This window comes from Bos indicus, chromosome 14 (assembly GCF_029378745.1).
Source record: "Bos indicus isolate NIAB-ARS_2022 breed Sahiwal x Tharparkar chromosome 14, NIAB-ARS_B.indTharparkar_mat_pri_1.0, whole genome shotgun sequence".
In the NCBI taxonomy this organism is placed as follows: domain Eukaryota; kingdom Metazoa; phylum Chordata; class Mammalia; order Artiodactyla; family Bovidae; genus Bos; species Bos indicus.
In genome coordinates this window covers 81131650-81151451 of record NC_091773.1, presented here as the reverse complement: position 1 = coordinate 81151451, position 19802 = coordinate 81131650, and the positions used below count along the sequence as shown (strand labels likewise).

The window sequence follows — 19802 nt, the reverse complement described above, 5'->3', positions numbered from 1 at the left end:
CATGATTTGGAGATGGGATGCAGACGCGGCTGCCGGGAAACTCGGACCCGAGCCCATGGGGCTGCAGGGGCCAGAGGGGCTCGGCACCAGGAACTGGCTTGAGAGCTGCCATCGGCCCTGGGCCTGTGATCCCTTTGCTGAAGCTGCTAATTCTTCTGAGGCCTTCACAGGCCTAACCCTGCTCTCATCCGTTGTCTCCCGGCCCATCAGCAGCCGTGGGGAAGTTCTCAGGGAGTCAGAATCTCAGGGCTATGTGGCATTCTGGAAAATGGATCTCTGGTCTCCAGTCCATCTTCTACAAAAAGCTGCTCTGATAGCGGCTCCTGCTTATCTCACTCTCCGTGGTCCTTGATGACCCGTGGCGTCGCTTCCTGCAGAGTTAATACATAGCATGTATTTAACTGTTTCATATGCCCTTCCACCCTGGAGCAGGAAATGGCAACCTGCCTAGGAAATCCCGTGGACAAAGTCTGAGTCTGGTGGGCTACAGTCCATGGGGTCGCAAAGAGTCGGACACGACTTAGCACCTGAACGTGCCCTACCAGACAAAATTTCGAAATGTGTCTACAGATATGCCCCTAGTGACTCCCAAACATAATGGCTATCAATTAACTTACATAATTTAAAATATGTGCATATACAGAATTATTAATTTCTTGAAATGTAAAGTCTTCAAGTTGATAAATCTTACCACCAGGGACGTTTATAATCCTACTGAAATAACCAAGAGTTTATATTAAGTTGACTCACTTTTCATAGGGGATTTTATTGTGTCTAAATTCATACTTTGAAAGTAAAATTCTACAATATTTTAACAAAACATTGTTTCCCAGGGACCTGAACAAAATAGACGATTTGATGCAAGAGATTACAGAGCAACAGGATATTGCCCAAGAAATCTCTGAAGCATTTTCTCAACGGGTTGGATTTGGCGATGACTTTGATGAGGTGGGTGACGCAGTGTAAAGAATGGAGCACATGGCTGCTGAGGAGGACAGCTCTTCCTGGGACTTCCCTGGAGGCCTGCTGGTCACGGCTTCACATCCCAGCGCAGGGGCTGTGGGTTCCATCCCTGGTTGGAGGGCTAAGATCCCACTGCTTCAGGGCCAAAAACCCTAGACATAAAACAAGCAATATTGTAACAAATTCAATAAACACTTTAAAAGTGGTCCACCTCAAAAAAAAAAAAAAAAAAATCTTGACAAAAAAGATAGCTTCCCACCATGTGAAGCAAGCAGGTTTTCTTACACATGTCCTTTAATATCACTAAAGAATAAATGATATCTGTTAGAAAAACACCTATCTTAAGAGGGAAATGAAGTGTTGGCAGCTCTGATTTAAAGGAAAGATTAATATAGTTTGGCAAATAGCCCCCTAATTAAGTTCTCAGCTATTAAAGAAAAGCAGCATGTGATTATGTGAAGTCAGTGAGTTTTAATTGTTGACGGGTGCGTAAATAGCCCCATTATGAGAAACTGAGTGCTCACACATCTGGGTGAACGAGAGCAGACTGTGTCACTCTGCACAGGACAGGCAGATCACGCTCCTGTTAAATCAGGGCTTATGCTGCCTCTGTTTATTACCCGGGCTATGAAACAAACGTGGAGTGGCATTATTAACACACACATTCCATTGAGATTAATCAGTCCAGTAATAACAGACTATAATTATACTGGTGAAGTCTGCGCTGTGAATTTCAATTGTCCTCCTCAAAGCACACACAAGAAGGACTGGTGCATGTTCTGAAACGTTTCAGGTTAGCGTGGCAAAGAACCTGACTCCTGCATTCACGTCCTGTTGAACACAGCACATGTAGGAAGTAAGACGTAGTTCCAGAGTCCTTGAAAGTGGGGATTGGGTGTCAGCAGCTCTCGTTTCTATACTTACTTCATTTCATCTCATTTTCCTCCATTCTCCTTTTTAAAACAGCTGAGGCGGCTGACTTACCAGTATTGTCTCGTTTCGCGTGTGCAGCAACCTGCCTCTGTTACACACACACATAACTGTTTTTTCAGATTCTTTTCTCTTACAGGTTATCATAAAACACTGAGTAGAGTTCCCCGTGCCATGGTCCTTGAGGGCTGTCTGTTTCGTTTATAACACTGTCTGTGTTAATCCCGACTCCTCATTTAACCCCCATCCTCTTTCCCCTTTGGTAACTAACCATGAGCTGGTTTGCTGCGTCTGCTGGTCTGTTTCTTCAGCAGCTTTTTAAGTGATGTAGGCTGCGGCTTGGAAAAGGGTGGCTTTCAGGCCAGATCTTTCCCGAGTTCTGTTTCTGTTTGGCCTGTGGAGCAAGATGGTTTTTATATGTTTAAATGGCTGGGGGAAACCGCAGCAGCAATGGCAGTAGCGACCAGAAGGCCGCTCGACAGGGACCATCTGTGGCCTGCAGCGCTGTCCGGGCCTCCCCAGACGTGCGCCTGCCCCTGGCTGGCTGGTGAGCATGGGGAGTCTCGACGCCGCGCTGAGGAGGGCCTGGGCACATGGGGACGCCCCGCTCTGCCACGGACCGCTGAGCCCGTGAGGTCCCTTCTCTTTCGGACCCTCGGTTTTCTCATTCATAAAATGAACGACGGTCCCTAGACGATTCTGAAGTCCCTTAAATTCTAAAATTCTTTTACCAATGAATGAATAAGTGTTCGCTCCCTGAAATCTGAAAATGATGGAAATGATTATTTTGTGACCACATATTTGTTATAGAAAATATCAGTCTTTTCAGTGCTGGTAATGACCGTCAAGCAGTGTTGGCGATTCTGGGCGTACATTCAGGGTGGGGTAGTGTGTTCTGCTATTACTACATTTGCTATATTCGTTCCTAATTGTTCTTTTAGCAGAAATAGGATGTCAGAATATTCGTCCTGAAGGCATTTTATTCCTTCAGCCTGTGGAGAACTGAAAAGCCAGCAACTAGCCTGAGGCACTGTTTCACATGGCTTCCTGCTATTCTTTTTCGTGTTTATTTCCTTTTTTGAGATAGATATACCAGTTCTCAGACAGCTCAGCTCGCCGTGTGTCTGATACATGCTGACTTGATCCAGTGTTGTGCTTGGCTTCAGGATCTCTACCCTTGGCCATAGTATTGTTACTCTCATTTTAAGATAGAATAATTATTTGTTTGTGAGCCTCTCTCCTGCGTTCCAAAAAGCTCCTTAAATGTAGGGACTGTTGATTGGATTTTGTCTCCCGAGCCCTGAGTTCATGCCTGGCCTGGAGTAAGCTCTCGATAAATTTGTTCAGTGACGAATGAATAAATGAAGAAATCTCCTTGGTGGAATATGAGTCTTAGGTCATTGCTCACGACAACGGCCTCAGAATCATAATGACGACAAGTTTAGTTTTGACTCCCAACCTCCCTCAGGGGGCTGGGCTCAACCTGAGGACTCTTGGAGCCGGTTAGACCTGAACTAGTCATCTCAAGTTATATTATTTCTGTCATAAGGCGGCTTTTACCCTCAAAGTCTCAGCTGGACTTGCTTTTCTGGGTTCTTGGGACAGAGTAATTTAAGATTAAGACTGTCGGGGACTATTGCTAACAGAAAGAAATACAATGTACCCACCTGGAGTTATTCTTCACTCAGACACACAGCATGGTTTTCACTGGCTCTGGAAATTTAACAAAGGAGCCAGAGTATCTTTGATTCTTTTTACATTTGGTATGTTAAGGTTTTGCTATATCTGTTTTCTTTTCAGTAGCATTAGCCAAAATGAAAATATATATTTCCTCTAATTAAAGTTTCACAGATTCTGAATTCTGAACAGTAGAACATAAAAGTTACATCGCAAAAATGACAGGCAAAGTGTAAAACTTCTAGAAGCTCTGGAGGTTATATATTCAGCTAGCACAAATTACTTAAAAAAAAAAAAAACTGTTGACTGAAGTATTATAAGATTAGCTACAACAAATTTGCACAGCCCCAAATATTCATATTTTAATTATTGCTCAGTGTTGCAAAAAAGACTTAGTCTTAAATATTCCATTCCACTGGATTCTCACATATCAATTGGGTAGCAGATGTTTTTGTTATTGTGTTTGAGGAAACCCACGTCTTGAAACGTTAACTCCATAATTCTTTCTTTCTCCTGTGTTCAGGATGAGCTGATGGCAGAACTTGAAGAACTGGAGCAGGAAGAATTAAATAAGAAGATGACAAATATCCGACTCCCGAATGCGCCTTCCTCCTCGCTCCCGGCTCAGCCGGACAGAGGGTCGGGCAGGATGCCCGGCGCGCCCTCGGCACGCCGCTCTCGAGCAGGTCTGTGCCTCACCCCGGCCCCCGTGGTCAAACGCTGGCCTGAGATCGTGGCCAGGCCCATCTCAGGGGGCCTCTCCTGCAGACTTCCCTGGCGGCCTAGTGGTTCAGACTCGGTGCTCCCACCGCAGGGAGTGGGCTCGATTCCTGGTCAGGGCAGTGAGATTCCTCAGGCCCTGCGCGGCCAAGAAAAGCAACTCTCGAGTAATGAGCACGCCTGGGCCTCCAGGTGGCGCTAGCGGTAACGAGCCTGCCCGCCCTGCAGCGGACGGAGAGATCCCCTGCAGGAGGGCGTGGCCACCCACTCCCGTGTTCTGCCTGGAGAGTCCCGTGGACACAGGGGCTGGGTCCATGGGGTCGCAAAGAGTCGGACACGACTGAAGCGACTTAGCACACATCTCTCTTTTAGCACTTATTTTCCATTTCATAAATATACACCTTTTAATGAGTAATTCTAATTTGTTTTCTGTGCTGAAAGTGTGAATGTCACCAGTGACTGATTTTTATCCTTTTTTTGTTGTTGTTTTTCCAGCATCTTCTAGGAGGACAGAAGGAGAGGATGATGACATCCAACATTTGGCAGCTTGGGCTACTTAGAGCGGAAGTTTTGGACACAGCTGTACATAAGACACGAAGATGTTTTTGCCAAATACAGCAGCTAACACAGATTGTTTTATATTTATACTGGATGAATGATTGTCTTTTAAGCCTCATAGGTAAAAGTTAAAGGAGTCGTGTGTAGATTTAGGATCCCTTTAAGATGAAAAGGGACTTCCCGGCAGCATTTTGGAGGATCTCTTCCTCCCGATAGGAGGGACCCTTCTACTGCTTCCCCGCTGTATTTCCAGTCCTGGCACGTAGTTGGTACTCTCTATGTATTTGTTGAAAGAAAACTGAATCTTATTAACACATGAAACCTATAATCAGCTGTAAGCCACTTCAGAGTGACGTGCTCTGCACTTTCCTCCCCGTGCGAAGGCAGGTTTGCAGCGTGTCCATGTTAGGAGATTTGTAGCCCAGGGTCAATGTACAAGAAATACAACTTTTCTTGTAAAGAAGTCTTGTGTGAGTTTACACATAAATAGTTACATTGAGTTTTGCGATTTAAAATCTTAAAGGAGTTTTAATTGACATTTATTATGCCAATTAAGCTTGGAATGGGCAATGGCTGCATTTCCCCAAATGTCTGAAAGCGCTAACGGCTTCCGCTGCTGAGCGGGAATCTCCTGGGTGTCATCCAGCCACTTAGGGAGCTGCATTACCGTTCCCCGGCCATTATGATGCTATTATGGCTTCAGCGTGCTAAATGTGTGTGTTCATTCTTTTCTGTTTTGGGCTCTCTCGTACATTTATTTACAATTTGTGTCATATTCTTTGTAAATACATAAAAATATAGGCAATTAAAAATATATCTTAGATAAAATTTGGCCATAATGATTTTTAAATGGAAGTAAAATTCAAAATTATGTGTTGCCCATAATGTATCATGGGCCATAAAATGACAAATGTCATTATAGAAAATGATCTAGTAATTCCCAACATTAGCTTAGGGAATACAAGGTCAGTGGAATGGAAACAACACTAGACTTGGAGGTAGGAGTTCTGGATCCTATTTCCTGCTCTGCCTTGAACACGGTACGACTAGGCAAGTCATAAACTCAGTCTGTTTTTTCACTGAGAAATCTAAGGGCTGGACTTGATGCGGCTGGCGGTTCCATCCTGCCACAGGCCTTCTGCGTATGATGTCCTTCTTAGCAGTCTTTCTATCCCCCCGCAACACAGATGCCACACCTTACGTAGTTCTTCAATCTCAGTTAAAATGTCCTTTGTTTTGGGAAGTGTTTTCCTGCTTGCAGACTAACTCAGGTCTTCCTTCTAATGCTTTCGTAGCCATCGCTTTCTCCCCTGCAGACTAACTCAGGTCTTCCTTCTAATGCTTTCGTAGCCATCGCTTTCCCCCGTCACCTGTCACGTTTTCTGTTGCATTTTACTTGCATGATCACTCTTACTGTTTTCCTCTCCTTTGCTGTTGTTCTTCAGTCCCTAAGTCGTGCCTCACTCTCATGGGGTTCTCGTGGCCAGAACACCAGCGTGGTCCCCGTTCCCTCCTCCGCTGGGCCACGTTTCGTCCGAACTCTTGAGTACGACCCGTCTGACTCGGGTGGCCGTGACCAGCATGGCTCTTAGCGTCTCTGAGTTCCTCGAGGCCCTCTGCCACGACAAGGTGGTGATGCTGCACCATGCTGCTTCGAGGGCAGGGACTGTGTCTCTGCCCATTCAATCCAACTGCGTATCTCTGCACAGCCTCTCTCATGCAGCTGTCATTTAATAAAGATTTATCAATATTACATGAAAGACTTTTTACCTCTTTTGGGTCATGATAGAATAACAGGAACTGGATTTACCTTCTACTGTCAAATAACTGGAAAGCTGGACAGAAGATATGAAGCACGGTTTTCAGACATTGGATAGAAGGCAGCAGAGGAGGGAGACAGATGAGACGCGGACTTGTGGTTCCCGCTCGCTGCCTCCACAGAGCCTGGTGGGCTTACCAAGGGAGGAAATCCAAGGGGGAGATTTCTGGAAAGGAGGTTGCTACACGGAGAGGGAGAGAGCGTGCTGGAAATCTGCAGAGCCGCCCCTTCAAAGTTTTTGGCTCAGAACTGATCTGTATACACGTCTGAGGAAGTGACTGTCACAGGAGGGACCACTGGAAAGAAGCAAGCAGGTCAGTCCCGAGAGCTCACACAGGGCAGGGGAACGTGTCTCCATCAGCCACAGGCAAGACCTCCTACCAAGGGGTATTAGCTTGAGTCCTTGGAAGGATATTGCCTCATTCAGTTCAGTTCAGTTCAGTCGCTCAGTCGTGTCCGACTCTTTGTGAACCCATGGACTGTAGCCTGCTGGGCTCCTCTGTCCATGGGATTCTCCAGGCAAGAATACTGGAGTGGGTTGTCATTTCCTCCTCCAGGGGATCTTCCCAACCCAGAGATTGAACCAGGGTCTCCTGCATCTCCCGGATTGGCAGGAAGATTCTTTACCACTGAGCCACTTGGGAAGCCCTACACAGAATGAGTATTTCTAATTAAAATTTGCATCTGAATTGAGATGTGCTTTGAGTGTAAAACATATATTGGATTTCAAAGACTGAGTATAAAAAGGATGTAGAAAATCTTATTAATACCTTTATATAGAGTTTATGTTGAAATATTGTTTTAAATGTATTAAGTAAAATATATTATTAACATTAATTTCAGCTGTTTCTTTTCACCATTTTAAAATGTGGCTACTTGGAAATTAAAAATTACATATGTGGTTCACATTATATTTCTATTGGTTAGCCTTGGGCAAGAAGACCAGTTTCTCATTATCAATGAGTGCACAGGTAGATTTGAAGTACTAAAATGCCTGTGTTCAAAATAAAAACAAATTTTGTAGAAGGTGACTCTTATTCTGAAAAGAAACAAAATACATTGAAATAAAATCATAATGTTGCCCCTCTGTTGACAATAAGGAAGCAGTGAAAGACGTGAGGGAAAAGGTATAAAAGTAAACCATCCTTAGATTGAAGAGGTATTGAAAAGAATAAAGGTACTAACCAGTCAGCTACATACGCTTCCAGCAAGGCATCTTAGAATGGAAAAGCTTCTGTTTGGAAGTCACAAAGTCCGGGATGTTTGCTGAGACCTGGCTTCACTGAGACTCACTGGCACCTCAGGGGTGGATCTCATTTGGTCAGGGCTGTCTTGTATTTTTAAATAAAGTGTTTTCCAGGTCTCTCCGCGGGCCGGGGGTGGGTGTTGACCAGTCAAAGGGTTTTGGGTGTTTTTTTTTTTTTTCCCGCGGTGGCTCCCAAATTCTGCTTCTGAGGCTGCGCCTGGCTGGGGACTCGGCGCGCCCGGCCCCAAAATTTAAAAAAAAAAAAAAAAAAGTGTTTTCCAATATATCCCTCAGGTTTTTCTCCTTCTTTTTGGTTATAAGGAACACCTGATGGCTCAGCGGTAAAGAATCCACCGCCAGTGCAGGAGACAGGTTTGATCCCTGGGTCGGGAAGATCCCCTGCAGGAGGGCTTGGCAGCCCGCTCCAGTGCTCTTGCCTGGAGAATCCCGTGGACAGAGGAGCCTGGAGGGCCACAGGCCATGGGGTCGCAGAGTCGGACCCAACTGAAGCAACTGAGCCTGCGTGCATGCAACACATTCAGCGTAACTTATGATTTTTTAGAAGTGATTTGGATAGTTCCCATAATCAAAGAAAATGCTGGAAATGCAAATCAGAGGAATGTTAGAAGCCAGAGACTCTGGAGCTCAGACTAAGGGACTCCATCTTCTCAGTCCCCCACAGCAAGGAAAGCTAAGCTGCGGCCATTGTGAAGAAGCTGTTATTCTGTTCAGGATCAAATTTCAAAGCCAGAATATTTAATTGGCCAATCTCCCTGGATCCTCATGAGCTGAGAAGCAGGAAGGGAGGTTTGCTAAAGCGTAATCAAGGTTCTCTTACCTGAAGAAGACGGAATGGATGTTGGCCTTCTCGATCTAAAATGCCACCTCAAACAGCAAATGCCCAGGCACGCAATGAGGATGAGTACGTCGGAGCTGCAGCATTTCCTCCTCCTTGGCAAACGCTGAGTCTGAGCACTGATTTATTTAGCAGAAACTGGAGTAGCAGATACTTTACACACCACAATTTATATGTCTTACTAAAACAAACTGAATAATCTGTTAAAGTTAGGAGTCCAGCAAGAAGGAAGAAAAAGAGACAGGAAAGATTCCGGAGACGCTAGCACCAATAGGGACACCCTGGTCGCGTTACGCTACAGCCCAGTGGAGCCAGCCTATGAACTGCTGGTCAAAGTCTACTTCATGTCTCTACTTCTTTTTGTTTCTTCAATTTAAGATACAAACTGATGTTTCTTCTGGAGGAAGTATTTCTTATTGCTGTTCAGTCGCTCAGTAATGGCTGACTCTCTTTGACCTGGACTTGGCATGCCAGGCTCCTCTGTCCTCCACCACCTTCCAGAGTTTGCTCAAATTCATGTCCATTGACTAGGTGATGCCATCCACCCATCTCATCCTGCCTTCTGTCGTCCCCTTCTCCTCCTGCCTTCAATCTTGCCCAGCATTAGGGTCTTTTCTAATAAGTCACTCTTTGCAACAGGTGGCCAAAGTATTGAAGCTTCAGCGTTAGCAATAGTCCTTCCAAGAAATATTCAGGGTTGATTTCTTTTAGGATTGAATGGTTTGATCTCCTTGCTGTCCAAGGGACTCTCAAGAGCCTTCTCCTGTACGTCAATTTGAAAGCATCAATTCTTCAGCATTCGGCCTTCTAATTTATGGTCCAACTCTCACATCCGTACGTGACTACTGGAAAAACCATAGTTTTGACTACAGGGATCTTTGTCAGTAAAGTAACGTCTCTGCTTTTAAATATGCTGTCCAGGTTTGTCACAGCTTTCCCTCCAAGGAACAAGTGTCTTTTAATTCCATTGCTACAGTTACCATCTGCAACGATTTTGGAGCTCAAGAAAATAAAATCTGTCACTGCTTCCACTTTTCCCCCTTCTGTTTGCTATTAAGTAACGGGACTGGATGCCATGATCTTAGTTTTTTGAATGTTGAGTTGCAAGCCAGCCTTTTCACTCTCCTCTCTCACCTTCATCAAGAGGCTCTTTAGCTCCTCTTTGCTTTCTGCCGTTGAGTGGTATGTCTCGTACTTGTGGTTGTTGGTATTTCTCTGGGAAATCTCAATTCCAGCCTGTGATTCATGCAACTTGGCATTTTGCATGATGCATTCTGCATAAAATGGGCTTCTCAGATGGCTCAGCAGCTAAGAATCTGCCTGCAATGCAGGAGTGGTAGGAGTCTCAGGTTCGATCCCTGGGCTGGGAAGATCCCCTGGAGGAGAGCATGACAACCCGCTCCAGTGTTCCTGCCTGGAGAATCCCATGGACAGAGGAGCCTGGCAACTACAGTCCATGGGGTCGCAAAGAGTAGGACCTGACTGAGTGGCTTAGCACGCACTCTGCATATAAAATAAATAAGCAGGTGACAATACAGCCTTGTCATCCTCCTTTCCCAACTTGGAACCAGTCAGTTATTCCATTTCTGGTTCTAACTGTTGCTTCTTGATCTACATATGGTTTTCTCAGGAGACAAGTAAGGTGGTTGGGTATTCCCCTCTCTTCAAGAATTTTCCAGTTTGTTGTGATCCACAGTATTTCTTAAATGAGCTAAAATACTCCAACTTCAAATTTGCTTTACATCATTTGTTTCCTGGCTGGCCAGAAGTTTTATTGCACTTTATACAAGATATTGGAGCTACTGTTTTGGAAAAAGAAGACAGTGTATGTTGACGGAGTACAGACAGGGCAAAACAGTAAAACTGCTCTTCAGAAGAGAGGTGTTCAAATGCTGAGCAAGTAGGCAGTGCCTCTGTGAATCCTTCTCCTGAACATTTCTGATATTCACAGGCTACTGAAGGCTGTCTATACACTATTACTTATGCTATCAGGAGGGTTAAATGTTCCTTTTCAGCATCCACAAAGTCTCCAATTCAGATTTCTCTGTGAAGCACCGAAAGGGTGACATGTGGGTGGCGTGTGGCATGCTTTTATGTAATATGTTTATATATCTGAAATGTGTCTAAGTGGATCATATATGCTCATGTACAAATTATACACGTGTGTTAAGACGCGTATAGCTGCAGTCGTGTCTGACTCTTTGCAACCCTGTGGACTGTGGCCCACCAGGCTCCCCTGTTCATAGGATTCCCCAGGCAAGAACACTGGAGCGGTTCATCTTCTCCAGCTTGGGAAAGTCTTCGGCTTCTTGCCCGCCACGATTCTCCTGTGCTCCCTCAGTCCCAGCTCGTGCATCGTTTTCTCGTTGGAGGGCTCAGTCTTCTTCCTGACTCATAAATGTGAATCTTTCCCAGATTTTTAATAATTTAGTTATTTGCTCTCTCTTTTCTATACTATTCGTAGGTATCATTTAAAATTATAGTTTCAACTATCCTTTCTATGAGAGAATGACTTAAATTGCTCATATGAATTTATTCATTCAATCAACTGATATTTACTAAGCACTGTCCTCTGAGCTCTGAGTCAGTATGGGGATTAAAGTTGGGGCAGTGCTGCAGTTGCATGTATATCTAGCTGTGGCCTCTATATCTAGCTGTGGCCTCTATCCCAGGCTCCAGTCAGCTAGAGGCCAGAGGTTCACTTTATTTTTCCTGGCGTCACTTCCGTATCGACATCTTTGTCTCAAAGTCTACTTTGTCTGGTGTTTGTAATAGCTACTCTCCTCAGCTCTCTTTTGATTACATTTTGCATAGAATATCTTTTCCCATCTTTTTACTCTCAATCTATATTTGTGCTTGAATCACTGTGAGTCTTTTGTACATAGCATAAAATTAGATATTTCTTTTTTTTAATCCATTCCCCAATCTCTGCCTTTTAATTGGAGAGGTTAATCGTTCATATGTGATGTATTTACTGTATTTGCCGTTTTGGTGCTTGTTTTCTATAATTTATGTCTTACGTCTTTTTTCCCTTAATTTCTCCATTACTTCCTTCTTTCAAAAAGTTAATAAATAGCAAATAAATACATTCTAGTGTACTATTTTAATTCCCTTGCAGCTCCTTTCACTATATAATTTATTTTCTTAGTGCTTTCCTTGGGGATTACAAATAACACTTTATAACAAACTAGTTCAAATTAATACAAACAACTTCAATGTTATATAAAATTTGCTTCTATATATCTCCCATCCCCCTTTATGGTGCCTAAACTACATCTTTAGGCATGTGGGCCCGTAAACACAGACTTATAGTGATTACGCTTGTCTTTTAAATAAAATGGAAAACAGAGGAGTTACAACTAAAAATCCTCAGGCTGGCTAGCACTCCCCTCCGCAGTCACCTTGGCTGCTGCTCCTTATTACCTGCGTTGGTGCAGATCGCTGTGTGGTGCCCTTCATTGCTGCTTGAAGGTCTCCTTTTAGCGTGTCTTGTGAGGCAGGTCTACTAACAATGAATTCTTTCAGTTTTTCTTTATTAGGGAGTTCTTAATTTCTCCTTCATTTTTTTTTTAAAGAACAGTTTTGCTAGTTAAAAATTCTGGATAAAAATTTTTTTCTCCTAAAAATTTGAATATGCTACTTTCTTCTGGGCACCGTGGTTTTTGATGAGAAAACACCTGTTAATCTCATGGAGGATTCTTTGTATGTGATGAGTCTCTTCTGTCTTACTACTTTAAAGATTCTTTGTCTTTGGACAATTTGATTAAAATGTGTGTAGATGTTTTGAGTTTTTCCAACTTGAGTTTCATTGAGCTTCTTGGATTTGTTGATTCATATCTTTCATCAAAGTTGGGAAGTATTTGTCATTATTTTTTCAAATATTCTTTCTGCCCCTTCCTCTTCCTCTTTCCGTCCCTTTCTCTTTACCCGGGCACCCAATTACACATGTTACTTTGCTTGGTGGTCTCACACAGGTCTCTTATGCTCTGTTCATTTTTTTCCCCATTTTTTTTTATTTTCAGACTAGATAATCTTAATTGATCTGTCTTCAAGTCCACTGATTCCTTCTCTCTGCCTGCTTGTTTGTTGCTGATTTCCTCTAGTGAACTTTCATTTCAGTTATTATATCGTGTTTTTCAACTTCAGAATTTCCATTTAGGTATTTTTTCATGAAATCTCTCTCTTCATTGATATTTCCTATTGGTGAGAAATTATTCTCATGATTTCCTCTACTGTTTTAGAAATGGTTTGTTTTAGCTGTTTGAAGATATTTTAAATAGCCAATTTAAAATATCTAATAAGCCCAGCATCTGGTTTGTTTTGGGGACACTGGCTGCTCTCCCCGTGTGTTTGGAGCACACTGTCTTATTTGTGTGTGTCGTATTATTTTGTTGTTGTTGAAAACAGGGCATTCTGGTATCATACATGTGAATGTTATAGTCCTTCCCGTAGTGTTTGTTGTTCCTTGAACTTGTCTGCTTGCTTGCTTACTTTTCTGAACTCATTTTTGTCTGCAGTCTCTGCTGTGTGTCCAGTGAAGTCTCTGTTCCGTTAGCAGTCAGTTAATAATTGAACGCAGATTTCCTGAAGTACTTGGAACTAAAATATGTTGTATAACACAAAATATCCTGCACAAAGTGGTGGGCAGCGCTCTCTCTGTGCCTTTTATGAGAGCAGAATAACAGGCCACGTGGTTTGTTAACATTTCAGCAAGACTCCTGTTTGCTTGAGTGTGACACATGCCCAGCTGCACTGCATGGGCAATAAGGTTCGCATTTACTTTCAGCGTTCCCCAGATTATTCACTTTTTCATATATTCTTTCACCAAAGACTACTTAATGATAGATATTGTCAGTTTAAGCAAGACACAGATCCTGCTCTTAGGTAGGTCACAGTCCAGCTCTGTGACTTTGGGAAAGTTTCTTAACTTCTCTGAGGCTGAAATACCTTTATGATATAATAGGAAGACTATATCCTTGACATCACTGGATTATCATGAAAATTAAACGGGAATATATATGTAAAACTAGTACAGTACCTGGTACAAAATTAATGCTTAATAATTTACTTTCTTCCTCCTCTTGCCAATTCTCAAAGCAACAGAGGCAATTTAGGTAACACTTGTCACCATCTGTCATGTGCTAATTCTATGCCAACTGAGTGCAAAAGGTCTTATTCAGTATATCACTAGTTTGTAAAACATGGCTTTGAATTAGATATTAATTAATTGATATATGTAGTCATTAATAAATCTGAAAGTGGCTCAAAAAGATGAAGCAACTTTCTGAGGTCATACAATTGCTAATTAGAATGAAGAATTTGAAATCAAGTTTCCTTGGTGGCTCAGATGGTAAAGAATCTTCCTGCAACGTAGGAGATGTGGGTTCCATCCCTCGGTCAGGAAGATCCCCTGGAGAAGGGATGGCAACCCACTCCAGCATTCTTGCCTGGGAAACCTCATGGACAGAGGAGCCGGTCAGACTACAGTCCACGGGGCTGCAGAGACTTGGCAAAACCGAGTGACTAACACTCTTAGTTCAATACCTACATCCTTCATTTCTTCCCTGTATTTCTGCTGATACAAGTGCTTCCTTCACAAGATGACACAGGCATAAAATCCTTAAAAAAAATCGTTCCAGACAAGTAGAACCTAAGAAAAGACCGTTCGTTGTCTTTCGTTGGCTGTAGAGGGCAGCAGAGGTCCAAACTGAGAAAAAAGGGGCAGGCGTCCCACTAGCACATCTCCAGGAAGGTTATTTTGTCTGCAGAGTCAGACATGACTTAGCAACTGAACCAGAACAAGAAGATTGTTTTACTTGGGACAGCGCAAAATAACAAAATTACATAAGCCTAAAACTATCAGAAGCTCCTGGGAAACTGGGCCAGATTGGTTGCATTTCTAATACTAATTATTTTTCTAACAGAGTTTTTATTTTAATGAACATGTATGCGTTTTGCAGAGAAAGAAAGCAAACTTTAGCTGAGAAGACTGAGCCAATAATAGCTCAAACGTTGAGTCCCCTGAGTCCCTATTGGAAAATGTAGCCCTTTTGTAGTTCTTAGTCAAGATCGACAAGTTCAAGATGATGTTTTCCAATGAAGGCTCAAAGGCACGTGAGTTGCTTTGGCTCTGACTTCTTTTCTGAAGATGCCAGTGGGCAGGATCTGGGGCACGGAGCCGTCGCCGCGGCTTCTGACATCTGCAGTGCCAGTTACAATGTGCACGACAGGACGCGTGTGATGCACACGCCCTCCAGGCCCAGGGTCAGCGCTCGTGACTTCTCTCTCCTCTTAAAACATTCCGTTCTCAACAGGTTTAAAGATATTTAGTTAATAACATCAATAAGACTTGGATCAGCCTTGTTATTTAAGGAGGAGAAATGTAATTGCTAAATGCTTGAATTTCTGAAAACACTGATAAAGAAAACAAAGTCTAACATTAGAGGGTTTGGGTATTGCTTGAAGCAACTACACTGACCACTTCTGACCTGATCCTGAATCACGAGTTTAGAAGATCATTTGCCTGCCCCCTCGAGGCAGCAGACTTCATTGTGAGGCTTCCCAGGGCGAGAACTGTCAACAAAGGAGCCTAAGCAACCAAGCCAGAACACAGAGCGGAGGCTGACTGACAGATACTTGTTGAGTACCTGCGCTGAGTCCCGGGGATACAAAGAACAGAAAGGCCTGTTTATCACAGGAGGGGGTGCAGTCCAGGGAACCACAAGCGGAGCGCTGAGGTGGGCCGCTGGTCTGGTCCCCGGGGTCCATCAATTACTGGCTGCCAGACTCCTCCCGGCGAGGCTCCCTGGGAAGCTGACTGAGACAGAAAAGAAATCAGGAAGCTGAATGAGGCTGACTGGCATCAATGCCCCAGGGAGGGATTACACAGAGAAGCTGAGGGGCAGTGTGGTCTCACGGGAGGCCTTACTGACTCCACGAGGGGACCAGGAAGCGGCGCCTGAGTGCGGGCGACCCCGCGGCTCTCACTCAGAGTGCGGCTGCCTGGCAGAGGGCATGGTCCTGGGGTGAGGAGAGCCACAGGCAACGCTGCCAGGAGGCGAGCCCGTCAGTCCTCTGCTGGAGGGGATTCGGAAGTTACCTGACAGCTTCCACCGCAGTGACCTTCCATCACTGAACTTTGTTGATCTTCCTTTTCTTCATGTGTCAGATGAGTACTGAAGATATCTTTACATGGTCAAATTTAGGATTAAATATAACAATATAGGCAACAACATCCGTGTTGTGCCCGGCACACGAGATGTTGCAAAAATTCCCCATTGTCATCTTGCTCACAGCTTCTCCAGTGCATACAACCAGCGCTCTGGAGGGCACTAGGTTTTCAGAAACGGGTAAGCACAGCTCCGTGCCCTCAACAAGTGTGGTCAGGGGAGGCTGGCATACCTAAGGCAGCCCAGTATGATGTGTAAGGGTTCCAGCGTTGCTTGGCTGCCTTGGGCTGGCCTTCTGGACCAGCTGTTGCCTGGTTGACCGCTGAAGGGTCTGGCCTGCGCTGCTGATGGGCATTGTGAAAGAGAATGCTGGGCTCCAGGGGGACCGGCACACTGGGAGGGGAGGTGAGAGGCGGCAGGTGGGGAAAGATGAGGCTCCTGGGAGAGGACCGGCCAACAGCCTGGCGGTGGGACTCCCAACGGAGGAAGGAATGGGAGCAGGGAAAGTCCAGGAGGCTTTCTAGCTTCTACCGTGTATTTTGACAGTGTTGAAAAACGTCCTATTTCCTTGCAGTAGGAAGCAGCTTTCCGTCTTTTAATTATTTGAACAAAGCCACTTCGTTCTGAATGTCAACTTCTCCTTCAAAAGGAAGAAATGGAGTAAAGAGGAAGAATTTCATTTTTTCAAAATAAGGTGAGAAAAGTTGTCAAGCATACAATGTTTAGAATACTAGCTGAGTAAAAAAGGAGCTAAAGCCCAAGAAAAGTTTTGAAAACAGAATAAAGAGAATGTGAGAAAACGAAAAAGCTAATATAGGGAGTAGACTTATGAAAAACTTTTAGAAACAGACAACTTTCAAGCTTGTGTGGCTGGCATCCTAAGTGAAAAACAGGTAAAATAATACAAACGGACAGTCTGAAGTTTGCTACAGTGAAAAAGTAGTTGATAATGACTTTTGGAATTTCAAATATAAAAGTAAGGCAAAAATCAATTTTATGTTCCTACCTTGTGAAGGTAACAACAATTCACCAAAAATTCTACAGTAAATGAAATACCTTCCTCTTTTGCTCTTGGAGGTCTGGATGGGATGGTGGCCCCGTTTTCTCAGATGAGACAGTCACTCAAGAAAAGCCTCCTGGGCTTCACCTCCTTTAGGTCAGACAGACCCTGGAACAGCAGTCCGGCCCAGACCGCGGACCTAAGTTCGAGGCCTCCCGAGCCTCAGCTCGCTTCCCCGGGAGCCACGAGGCTACCCGGGGCCGCGGGCGCCCCTCCCACCGGCGCCCCTCCCATCAAAGCCCCTCCCGCCGCCGCCCCTCCCGCCGCCCCTCCACCCGCCGCCCCTCCCGCCGCCGCCCCTCCCGCCGCCCCGCCTCCCGCCGCCGCCCCTCCCACACCAGCCCCTTCTGCCGGCGCCCCTCCCACACAGGCCCCTCCCACCACCACCCTCGCCGCCCCTCCCAGCGGCGCCCCTTCCACCAGGCGGTCCTCCTAGCTCATCGCCAAGGCCAAGAGGAGCCTCTGGCTAAATTTGGCCAGAAGCAGCTCCTTTCCTGAAAAAATGCTGTTTGTATTTTACTCATCGAAACTTTAGAACGGATACTGCTTCTTTATAACCTAGGCAACAAGCCTGGCAGTATGGTTTAACTGAGCCTGAAAGTCGGCCGTCTTTGGGAACCTCTTTTGCTTCATCTCACGCTCCGTCTTGTGCACCAGTGAGGCGAGGCGGCCGGTGACCACCCCAAGTTTGCTGTGAGAGCGCTGGGGGCTCCTCCCCAGCACAGGGGCCTGCGACTGCGCTCCCTGGGGGTCGCCTGGGCTGACTGCTTCTCAAGGAACTGATAGGAGCCAACGTGCTTGCTCAGCCATGCGAGAGGCACCAGTAACTTCTCCAACGGGCGGCTCCCAGGGGCTGGGCTTTCACGGCTCAGGGGCAGAGAGGAATCAGGACGGCATGATTGCAACAGCAGTTGAGGGCTCAACAGCTAAGCGCTTAGCTGCGAGCTTCCAGCGTTGGAATGGGCAGCGATTCTCAAAGCCATCAGGAAGGAGGATAGAATGCATGCATCCAGGCTCAGGCTGGACGCTATTGACCCTGCTTATGAATACTGAGCTCCCCAGGGGGCGCTAGTGGTGAAGAACCCGCTTCCCAAGGCAGGAGACGTAAGAGACGCAGGTTCCATTCCTGAGTCTGCAAGATCCCCTGGAGGACGGCATGGCGCCCCACTCCAGTGTTTTTGCCTGGAGAATCCCATGGACAGAGGAGCCTGGTGGGCTACAGTCCCCGGGGTCGCAAAGGGCCGGACAGGACTGGAACAACTTAGCACGCACACACTCACACTTACTGGTATTAAAATGTGATGCGTGAAACCCAAGGAAGAGGGAATATATATATATATATGTGGCTGATTCACTTTTCTGCACAGCAGAAACTAACAACATTGTAAAGCAACTACACTCCAATTAAAAAGAATAAAATGTGCTGCATGAAATACAAGGAAGAGGGTATATATATACGTACATACATAGTCTATCCCATATACACACATATATATATATGGCTGATTCGCTTTGCTGTGCAGCAGAAACTAAGACAACATTGTAAAGCAACTACACTCCAACTAAATAAGTAATTACTTAAAATATGTTGCATGACCTTTCTTCACCAACCTCTCCAACTGACGTAAGCCTGAAAGGTAGAACTGGAGTCTGGAATCCAGGACAAACTTGGGAACCTCTCTCCAGTGGCTGTGAAAAAGTTAACACTCAGATAGTGGCTATGATCCAATATCCATGCCATTTTTGTGGATATAACCAAACACAACAGCACCAGGCTGGGAACCAAAGAGACCTGTTTTCCACAGCGTTCTACTGCTCCATCAACATTCAGATAATCTTCCTGGTGTGAGGTTTTACCTGTAAGATGAGGGGTTTGGAGCAGAAGACTTACTTGATGGGCTCCATCAGGCATGAAAGTCCTAGGATTCGGACCTAATGAAGTAGAGTCTGTCTGCAAACTTGCACCCCTCAACCGCTGTGGAAGAGCTTTTTGAATCACAGTAGCTTCTGGGGGAAAGGCAGATTTGATACCTACGGGATTCGTGCTGAGGGTCAGTTTAAACCAGCCAATTCTCAAAGTACTTCTAGTTATAATAAACCCTCTGAGTCCATTTTAATCATAAGGTATTAATTGTCTGAGGGCTAAGAGGTTCAAATACCTTATTTTTATTTTTAATTTCTAAGATGAATCCATCCATTCATATGAAACACATATCCGTAGAGCCTCTGGCGTGTGTATGCTTAGCGTCTACATGGGGAATGGACTTAAGTACAACCCAAAGCAGTAAGTGCCCTACTAGAGGCATGCACACGGTGCTGGGGGCCCACCTGCCGGGGCGTCCTGCTGGAGACATGCCTTGCAGAGCTGGAAGACAGCATGTCTGGAGTCGAGGGCTCTCAGAGGGGCCTGCGGGAGTAGCTGGGTCAGGAAGGGCCTTGTTCATTGCACACATGTCAAGCACAGGCACATTCAGGTGGGCATACAGACCACAGAATGTTGGGTACTTGAGAGCAAAGTCTGAAATGTTCCTATGATATTTCTGTAGACAGAATCCAAGGCCAGCATAGATTGTGCTTTTGTTGCCATAATTTTTCCAGAAGTGCTATAGACATGGGCAAGACTTTAATGATTAAATTGGTTAAATTTAAGGAAATTCTTAGAACTTCCCAGGTGGCGTGTGGTAAAGAACCTGCCTGCCAATGCAGGAGACATAAGAGATGGGGGTTTGATCCCTGGGTCGGGAAGATCTCCTGGAGGAGGAAATGGTAATCCATTCCAGGATCTTTGCCTAGAGAATCCCATG

The 19802-nt window shown here is 45.0% G+C and overlaps 1 protein-coding gene and 1 long non-coding RNA gene across 2 annotated transcripts in view; one reads left to right on the top strand and one right to left on the bottom strand.

Annotated features, from left to right (window-relative positions):
* Positions 1–5676, top strand: part of CHMP4C (charged multivesicular body protein 4C) — a 29442-nt gene extending 23766 nt beyond the window's left edge. The window contains exons 3-5 of the mRNA XM_019974025.2: positions 834–948; positions 4094–4256; positions 4786–5676. Coding sequence (XP_019829584.1) covers positions 834–948; positions 4094–4256; positions 4786–4850 — 343 coding nt within the window. The 3' untranslated portion in view covers positions 4851–5676. The remainder of the gene's footprint in view (positions 1–833; positions 949–4093; positions 4257–4785) is intronic.
* LOC139186982 (uncharacterized) lies at positions 747–15887 on the bottom strand. Its single transcript, XR_011570689.1, has 2 exons — positions 8752–15887; positions 747–1115 (listed from the first exon to the last, which is right to left on the bottom strand). It is a non-coding gene; the product is annotated as an uncharacterized lncRNA (long non-coding RNA).
* Between the last annotated feature and the right edge of the window lie 3915 nt (positions 15888–19802).